At 43.9% G+C, this 9,986-nt stretch overlaps 1 protein-coding gene across 4 annotated transcripts in view; it reads left to right on the top strand.

Annotated features, from left to right (window-relative positions):
* Positions 1-2,751: 2,751 nt before the first annotated feature.
* Positions 2,752-9,986, top strand: part of APPL2 (adaptor protein, phosphotyrosine interacting with PH domain and leucine zipper 2) — a 61,994-nt gene continuing 54,759 nt past the window's right edge. For 3 of the 4 annotated variants that reach the window (XM_031650714.1, XM_031650715.1, XM_031650713.1), the window contains exon 1: positions 9,735-9,833. In XM_031650714.1, coding sequence (XP_031506574.1) covers positions 9,810-9,833 — 24 coding nt within the window. In that variant the 5' untranslated portion in view covers positions 9,735-9,809. Of the gene's footprint in view, positions 3,051-9,734; positions 9,834-9,986 lie in introns of those variants that run through there. The other variant, XM_021922850.2, reaches the window with a different exon arrangement.

The raw sequence follows: 9,986 nt of genomic DNA, 5'->3' as shown, positions 1-9,986 counted from the left end.
GATTCTAGAATTATCTCGGCAAGTGCTACTGAAGCACACTCAAGGAAAGGAAAATGTATTCTGCTTGCAGGGACAGGAGTAAATGAAGACTTCATCAAAAAAGTCACATTAAACTGGGATTTGATGATTGTGGTTGGGTTTGTCAGACAAGAGGCAGGAGAAAGGGCTTGACTGGCAGAGGAAAGAATATCAATGTGTGTGCCCTACCATGCAGTTTGCTAAGCATCTTCTCAAAACGATGCCTTCTTCACTCCTACCTTTCTTATTCCTGAAGCCCTAGGCCTTCTCTGACCTGGCCATCCTGGGTCCTTTTTTTGTGTCTCACTGTGTCCTTTTCCCCACTGGCCGTTAATGGGTCACAGGTTACAGCTCCATAGAATTCATCCTCTCTCTCTCCAGACGTCACGACAACTCCAGACTGTCTATCTTTGTACTTCCTGTCACCAACTTCACAGCTGACCAGGGATTTCAGAGACAGTGGGGTGGCTTTCTAAAATCCACCTGCATAATAGTTTAATAGGAACAGATATACTCTTTAATGAAACATTTTTAAATGTTCATGTTGACATAAAAATTTCTCTTCTGTAGTTTCTCACAGATTATCAAAGAAGAGGATATTTGCCTTCAGAATTTAAATGAGAATCAAACAAGTGGCAGACAGTGCTTAACACTGAGCAGCCTATATTTAATATATGAATGAATGATTGGATGAATTAACAAATGAGATAAATTAAAACCATTTAGGCATGTGTTGTCTTTCCAGATCCAGTTTTGTAACTTAGTTGTTTTGAATTTGGGATACATTTTCCCATAGAAACAATGTTGTAAATAGTTCTTAAGTTCCAAGAAATCCCACTAAGGATGTTTAGCCCATAATGTAGCAATAAAATGCAGAAAAGTAATGGGATAGCTTAAACAATTTTTGAATGTTGAATACTAGTATTTGAAGAAAAGTAACTTTAATTAGAAGATGAGGCAGTACATGAAAAATGCTGTGATTCCCAAGGGGCTGTCTGAGCCCTTTCAAGGGTTCTGAGGGCACTAACTTCTTGTAGTGTATATTTTCAAATTAAAATAATACTATCCTTGTACTGTTCTCACAATCAGGATGAAGGAAGAGCATGAGTCTGGCCTTGAGGAAGACGATTTCAGTGAGAAGAGAGTCTGGGACACTGGCTGAGGTAAAATGAACTGAATGGCACTTAGTATAAAATAGAGGAAAGGGAAGAAATATGGTGTGAGCATGATTCCACCTATAGGGAAGACAGAGTGTGGTGGAGGCAAGAAAGAATAGGGAAGAAAGAAATCTGTGGAGGAAAAGATGGTAGATGGAGGCCACAAAATGGTTCAGGTCAGGATTGACACTGGTCAGACCAAGGGAATAATGGTGTTGAGTCTTCAAGTGATCAGGCAGCATGCTACTATACTAGACTGTCAGAGGTGTCAGCAATGCAGATTGGGTTGTGATATACCTAAGGGGTCTCTGCAGAATGTAGAATTTGTATATTACCATATCCCCTCTGTTGATTTTGGTGATATACATACTGCCTGATTTCTTTTTTTTTTTTTTTTTGAGACGGAGTCTTGCTCTGTTGCCCAGGCTGGAGGGCAGTGGTGCCATCTTGGCTCACTGCAACCTCTGCCACCCGGGTTCAAATGATTCTCCTGCCTCAGCCTCCCGAGTAGCTGAGATTACAGGCGCCCACCACCACGTCCGGCTATTTTTTGTATTTTTAGTAGAGACGGGGTTTCAGCATCTTGGCCAGACTGGCCTTGAACTCCTGACCTCCTGATCCACCCATCTCAGCCTCCCAAAGTGCTGGGATTACAGGCATGAGCCACCGCGCCCGGCCAGTCTTACTGACTTCTAAAGAAGTAACTTCAGAAACCCTTGCCTTCCGTATAAAAAGATGTCAAGTTCCATTTGCCAGTCTTCCTCCATCCCTTTCCCTTCCTTCTCCCTCTAGCGTTTACTAACGGACCCTGGGCAGTTATTTCTCTGGGTCCCATTTTCTCATCTCTAAATGACAACACTGAAAACTAGATTATCTAGCCCTTCCAATTCTAAACATTTGATTATGAAATTCTCCAAAATCCCTTTCCCTTCCTTCTCCCTCTAGCATTTACTAACTGACCCTGGGCACTTATTTCTCTGGGTCCCATTTTCTCATCTCTAAATGACAACACTGAAAACTAGATTATCTAGCCCTTCCAGTTCTAAACATTTGATTATGAAATTCTCCAAAATGACAAAACATAAACCAGGAGGACGAGACCTAATCATACCCACATCAAATAGCTGCGGTTTCCATAGTGGTTGTTTCTGATTATCACAGACGAGACAGTTATCCAGCTTTTCTCCTCTTTTCTTGTTCCCACAGGAGAGGTGACCTCTTTGCTCTCAGAGCTGTTTCAGAGGCGTCGAAATTTATCTAGAAAAAGTGGTGTGGGAAGTGTGGGTTTTTCCTTCCATTAAAAGAAAAAAATCTGTTCGCTCCTTTAACTCAAAAGGCTTTCTGGGTAGCCACAAGCAGATAAAACCTTATCTTTCTACCCTCGAGTTCCTCTTTTGGACTTCATATGCACTGACTTACAGGGCCTTCTGCACAGAGCACAAACACCCGAAGGGTTCCTCTACTGCATGACTGACATCCAGAGCCTGCAGCTCCCCGCGAGCCGCCGAGCGCAGGCGGAAGCGCGAGAGCCACATTTCCGGTGTCCCGACCCGAGCTCACCACACTTCCGGTTTCCCGGCCTTGCGCTCGCCACACTTCCTGTTGATCCGGCTCGGCCGGGGGCTGGGCCGCGAGGAGGGCCGGGAGGAGGGCCGGCCGGCAGGCGGCGGCAGCCACTGGCCAGGCGTGGACGCGCGGGGCCGCCGCGGGCAAGGAGTGTCCGCCGCGTCGCCCGAGCCCAGAGCCCGGGAGCACTCTCGGCCGCCGCATCTCCTGCCCTCTGTCCTTCCAACCCAGCCCTCGGCTGAGCCGCGCCGCACCATGCCCGCCGTGGACAAGCTCCTGCTAGAGGAGGCGTTGCAGGACAGCCCCCAGGTACCTCCCGCCGCTCCGGTGCCCCTCGCCCGAAGGGGTAAGGCCGAGGAGGCCCCTCCAGCCCCGGGGTGGAGGCCGCGCCCCCGGCCGGGCAGCCGCGGTAGTGCGCCCGGCCCGGCCCGTTCGCGGCGCCTCCCCCCGGGTTCTCTCGGGCTAAGGAGGGGGCGGGCCGGGCCCTGAGTCCTGAGCCGGGGCAGAGCTGGGGAACCGGGAGAGCGCCCCGCGGCCGGAGTCCTGATGTCGTGACCCGCCTCCAAACTCAGCTGCAACTGAGGCGGCGAGATCTAAACTTTGACTCCATTTAGTAACTGAGTGCCTCAGGAAAACCACCTTATTGTGACTTAGTTTTGTCGTCTGTAAAATAGGAATAATAATTGTGCCTGCTTCATAGGGTTAAGAGAAGTCAATGAGAAATACCTGTAAAGTTGTCAGCAGACAATGTCCGGTACAGATAATGAGTCAGTCCTATTACTGCTACTCCTAATGATGTGATGAGACCTGTGCCAGCCAGAATGAGAGGCAGAGAGCCTGGATCTCTTTCCCGGCGGTACCAGGCCTCCTCTTGGCACCGTTTTCCCATTAGTGAAGAGAAAAATACAATACCTGCCCCATTTGTCGCACAAGGGAACTTCATTAGCACACTCGAGAAGTCCTTTGAGCTCTGCCGATGAAAACTGGTGTGTAAATATAGCAAATGAGTGCAGAATGACATTAGTTCGTAATTCAGCACACCTTTCCCCAGAGGTCTTTTGTTCTCCTTTAACATTTCCCCAGCTTCAGACCTACACTCCTGGTTCAGCATCCCGGGTTTATTTAAGTAAGTGCCTTTATTTCCTAGTGTCTCAACTCTTGAAAACTTAGAATGAGATTAACCTGTTTTCGTTTCACGCTTTCCACTCTCTTTTGGGGTTCCTTCCCTTTTTCTTCTGAGTGAATAATACCTCCCAGGATGATCCTTGTATGGATTTACCTACATCAACAGTTCAGAATAAGTCCAAAAGACTGTATGCATAGGTGTCTTTTGTTCATTTCTTGTGATCCTCCTAGTATAGATAAGTAAGGAACTGGAAGCAAGCTGTGATTTATTTTTGTTTTTGGTAAGTTTGCATCCATTGGACTGACTTTTTCAAGGCCCCCTTTTTTATATAGCTGTAGTCTCCTGGCATTTTTATCAGATTAAAGCCCTTGATAGAAGGCATTTCGTCCATGCTCATACCTGTTGTGTGGAATCTGAAGATAGCAATGTGAGATCTTAAATGATCACTTTGAACAAGGATCTCTGTTTGCTTTGCACTTGTGGGAACTGAGGTGCCCAGAAATATCCTGCTGTTCTAACCTACATGGTGATGCCTAAGCCAGGTTACAGAGGTTATACTGATTCTTGATGTTGTCCTCACAAACAGATCACATTCTTAATTTCCAGCTCTTACATGAAGGAATATACACCATTTCTGAGTGGCTTAAAGGATTTTCCCAGCTGTGAGGAAGTAGATAGGACTGTAGAGCAAGTCAGAAGACCTGGGTTCTAATTCTGGCTCTCACGCTCACTTAGGATATGATGTGGGTGAGTCTCTTCATCTCCACCCTGTGGCTAGCTCAGTTTCCTAATCTGCAGAACATCTACAGAATGAGAGACAGGGGGCGGGGGGGAGCAGGTGATCTTCAAGGTACTTTAGAGTTAACATTGTGTCATATCTACGTGGTGTGTAACTTTGAACTGGTATGTGGCAGAGGAGGTTTAGAGACATTATCATTCTTATTTAATATGTTCCTTTTAATATAGGAAGTTTATTTGTCATTGCTTTTGAGACTTGGCTGTCACCCTTAGGAGGGCTCTTGATGATGCTGTTGTACAGAATGGAAACTGACTTTAAGAAGGTATTTAATGATCATCAGAGCATATTTATGTACTATTCTCTTGTATGTGACCTGTGCCTAACGTAGCTTTACTCCCAAGGTGACTCATAGACTTGGAACTGGAAGGAATCTAATCCATTCCCTTCATTTTATGTGCAAAGCATAAAAACAATAGCAAATGCCGGTCTCAAGGATTTTATGTGCCAGGTACTCTTCTAAATGCTTTACATATATTAACTCACTTAATCCTCCCAATAGTGTTGAAGTATGTTCTCTATTTAAATAACTAAGGAGCAGAGAAGTAATTTACTTACAATTATACACCATAAAGTGACAAAGCCAGGACTGGAACCCAGGCAACTTGCCTGTACTAGGGATATGGTTCAAGTTAGCCCAGCTCTCTAGCACCGGACTTTTCTGTCATCAGTGACCTAAAATGTTTCACTAAAAGGAAAAGACCTAATAAACCATCTATTGTGTGTTTCTTCTAGTTTTATGAAGAGTAATTTTGAGAGTTGCTTCAGTAATGTGATTGCACAGGATTAATTAAATGAACACCAAAGCTTTTGTAATTGAACTGAATGACCCAGGAAGAGCTGAATAGCAGTTAACTGACCTTAGACACATCTATTCATGGACTCCTTTTTAGTTTGCAGTGCTGCACGATGCATTGTAAAACTAGTCTGTGTGCATACACATGCATTATTTCTGCTTACCTCTCATATATGGGAAGCAGAACGTTTTAGGGATTAAGACATCTGTCTCCATTGCTGTTTAGAAGCCTCTGCTCCTTGCCTGGCACTACTAGCTGTTGGGAATGTGATGACAAATAAGAGTGCCTACCCTTGACTGGTTCACAGTTTGTTCCAGAGACAGATAATGAGGCAACAGTTCCAGTACAGTGTGAATCCTGCTGCGATAGGAACACAAATGCAGCTTTGAGCTCCTGCAGCTTATTCTTCAGGGGCTTATTCTCTTGTCCTGTAAGTAGTACACTTTTGAGATAAGGTGAAGACAACAGCACTGTTGCTTGCTCGCTTTGTGTTCTGTTTCTTTTGCGATTGGCATAACTGAAACAAAGAAATGAAAGATGTAATTCTGAGGTTATGCAGTTGAGTGGCCCAGCTGGGAATGGCACTCTCCAACCAAATCAGGCCTGCCTTTCCTCAAACAAGATATCTCAAAATGTAACTTGGTGGTTTTGTATGTCTTCATTGTGGAAATGTTTTGTGCTGTTCCTCTTTTTGTTTATAACCTATTTTTCCTTTCAATAGACTTGGTTCTTTTTTTTTTTTTTTTTTTTTTTTGAGACAGGGTCTTGCTCTGTTGCCCAGACTGGGGTGCAGTGGCATGATGGCGGCTCACTGCACCCTTAGCCTCCTGGGCTCAAGCGATCCTCCCACCTCAGCCTCCTGAGTAGCAAGGACTACAGGTACGCATCACCACACAAGGCTAATTTTAAAATTTTTTGTAGAGAAAGAGTCTTGCTATGTTGCCCAGGGTGGTCTTGGAACTCCTGGGCTCAACCGATCTTCTGTCTTGTCCTCCCAAAGTCTTGGTTCTTTTCACTAGGACGTTCTCTTCCTCCACCAAATTATGGAGATAAGAACTTTGTTTATAACCTTAAAATGTTCTTAGTAGTTAGTGGTGTTAAAATTGGGCCATTACACAATTACACACTATTCTTGAGAATGTCTAGGAGTGTTTTATTAAGTAATACCCGGTTTCTTTAAGGTAAAGGAGTAACAGGTAGCTGAGGCTGTATGCATAGGGTGCTTGGTTTTGTTTCTCTGGACAAGTATACCCTTAAGAGTGTCGGGCAATAGAAAATGGATGGAATTCAACTCCTGAATCTGCTGTTACCTTTGGCAAGTTACTCAGTCTCTCTGAGGTTATGTTTGGAGGTATGTGAAATAAAAATAAAAATAGCTATTTAGTTGAGTTGTTAGGAAGAATAAACAACATTTGTAAAGTGTCTCCATGCTGGCATGCCATAGTAACCCCATAAGTGATTGCTGTTGTTATCTTTATAAGTGAGATATACCAGTGTCTTTCTGACCATACTGTGGGATTTTGAGCTACTAGTGTGCCTTTGCTTTATTCTTGGTCTCATTCCTTCTTTATGTCTCAGAATATGCCTGTTGTTCCAGACCAAAGTTTGAGCAGACATAGTGTAGTAAATATGGATAGCCAGTGTCCAAGGTAGCTGGTTCTATTTATTATGTATAGAGGTGATCACTGCCAAGTTAAATTAGAAAGGGAATACCAGAGTTTTCCTGTCAGTTCTAATGGGCATCACAGTCGCATGTCCACAGTATAAGGACAAAGGACACTTGTGATGTACTCAGGTATTGTGGGCGGGGGCGTGGTAGTAGCTTCCAGCTCCAGTCTGCCCCTGTCCTGCCTCCCGTCAGGGCTGTAGGCTGTGGACCAAAGAGTGCACTCGCTATGAGAGCCATCCTGCTGGTGACCTCAGTGCTGCTGACCTGGGTTTACATCCCAGCCCTGCCACTTTCCTACAGTGGGAGGTTGAACACATTTCTTAACCTTGATGAGCCTCAGTTTCATCATCTGTAACATGAAGTTAATGGAACCATGGAATCTACCTCGCAGAGTTGCTAAAAGAATTAAATGAAGTCACAGATGTTTAGTGCCCAGCACAGCGTCTGGCACACAGGTGGTATAGAGTAAGTGGTAATTTTAGTTTTCTTTCTACCTTCTTTATGGAGGACATTCATGCAAGCCCTCTCTTTCCCTTTTTACCTCTTTTCTTCCAGTTTGTTTTTATCCCTAAGAGTATTAAAAGCAATAAACAGGATTTGGCTAAATGGGCATCAGTAGTATTTTTGAAAAAACTAGCCACAATCTAGTTATATCCCTTCTCATTCTCCTAAATCAGTGTTTCTAACCTACTGGTTGACATCCATTAGTAGATTATGAAATCCAATGGGTCACAACCACAATTTTTGTTTGGAAAAAGCGACAATCTGTAGCATATTATTGATAAATATTGTTTGAGAAAACCTTTGTTCAGGTCCTGATATATTTCATACTGTGGTTATGAACTTTTACAAGTTCAAAGAGCTCTTCTAACAAATTATACACTGTACGAATTCTGTGTTGTTTTTCTTTCACTGAGAGCTTTTTTAAACATGATGATACAGTTTCCTTATTCATTATTGCACTGTAGCTCTCCTGTGGATAAGCATTGGTACTGAAGATAGTACATTAGTCCTGGTTTTTTTAGCCCGGAAGACCTGGGCAAAGCAGGATAAGCATGCATTGCTACGAAGTGCATCAGAGTTTTGGAGCAGAGTCGGAGTAGATCATGTATGGTGGGAGGTAATGATCCCAACGCATAGATTCTTATTCTAGTTTTTTGAGGATGCTTTGGGGTCAGTTACTGTTCTCTTACCCGAAATAAGAAAAAGAAAAGGAGGAATTGCAGTTTATTTGCAGGGAGATAATGAGCCTTAGTGAGTTGTATTTGGTGAAGTGCTTTGATATCACCTCAAAGGCATTCCTGAAACTTTACTCTCCATTCTCTACCTAATGGGTTATATTTTGAAGTTGTGATCCAATTATTGCTAACATAGTATTTTAAATTCCCACTGTGCTGGGCACATTAACAAAAATCCCTTGAGTAGATCTGCCTCTGCACACCTTGATTCTTGTTTGTTCACCATCCAGTATATAAATATTTCTCTAGTGCTTTTTGTGTCCTAAACACTGTGGATGAAAATGATAGAAATACCTTTCAGCTTATGACTTTGCTCTGCTGCTTTCAGAGCACTGAGGAGTTTGTCTTCCTAAAAACGATAAACTAGCATTCTTATTAAGTTGCTATTAGAGTTTTATGGCCAGTGCTGCTAATGGTGGGCCCAGGGGATGTGAAATTTCCTGGCCATGAGTTTGAAAATGGTAAAATCTAATTAAAAACAAGCAGGCCAGGCACAGTGACTCACACCTGTAATCCCAGCATTTTGGGAGGCCATGGTGGGTGGATCACCTGAGATCAGGAGTTTGAGACCAGCCTAGCCAACATGGTGAAACCCCATCTCTACTAAAAATACAAAAAATTGGCCAGGTGTGGTGGTAGGCACCTGTAATCCCAGCTACTCAGGAGGCTGAGGCAGGAGAATCTCTTGAGCCTGGAAAGCAAAGGTTGCAGTGAGCCGAGATTGCACCATCGCACTCCAACCTGGGCAACAAGAGCTAAACTCCATCTAAAAAAAAAAAAAAAGAGAGAGAGAGAAAGAAGGAAAGAAAGAAAAAAAAAAACCCAAGGAAATCGTAGTACCATAAGAGGAAAGAATGACATACTCCTACACTCCTGCAAGACATCCAGGATTACAGAAGACCAGACTGCCGGTTCCCGCTGGGATGATCACACTATAGCTGTGCTAGGGGACCACATCCCAGGTACACAAATAGGCCTGACCTGTGTTTATCTTATGGACTTGAGAGGAGAGGCTGCCCTTTTGAACACCTTTTTTTATTGGATAGACTTTACTGGTGCTTAGGTAGGGGCTAAAGTCAGAATAGATAATAGCCCTTCAGTCATAATCTTTTAAAAACTGGCTTTTCTGGCTCCAATTCTGAAATTGCCCTGACACTGTAGTCTAAAGGATTAGAAAGCATGTTCTAAACCAGAGCTCCAGGAATCAAATGATACTGGTATGATCAATAAAAGAAGCCAGGGAACCAACAGGGACCTTTCTTTCCTCCCATTCTGGTTTCTGCACGTGTGGGTGTGTGGATCTTCCTCCTCCTCTGTAACTTTTCCACTTAGAAATGAAACTGACCTTTCTTCTTCTTTTCTCCCAGACTCGCTCTTTACTGAGCGTGTTTGAAGAAGATGCTGGCACCCTCACAGACTACACCAACCAGCTGCTGCAGGCGATGCAGCGCGTCTATGGAGCCCAGGTATGCCGCCACCCCTCCCCTGAATACCGCAGAGTGAGCATCCTCTCCCCTCCTCCTGAACTTCCCTCAGAGGCTGAGAAATTGGAATCCGAAGAATATCATTTAAGACTTTGAAACAAAATCAGAATTGTTTTCTCACTGCTTTTCACCTCA

The sequence above is a fragment of the Papio anubis genome, chromosome 9 (assembly GCF_008728515.1).
Source record: "Papio anubis isolate 15944 chromosome 9, Panubis1.0, whole genome shotgun sequence".
Lineage (NCBI taxonomy): Eukaryota > Metazoa > Chordata > Mammalia > Primates > Cercopithecidae > Papio > Papio anubis.
This window is presented reverse-complemented; position numbering and strand designations above follow the sequence as displayed.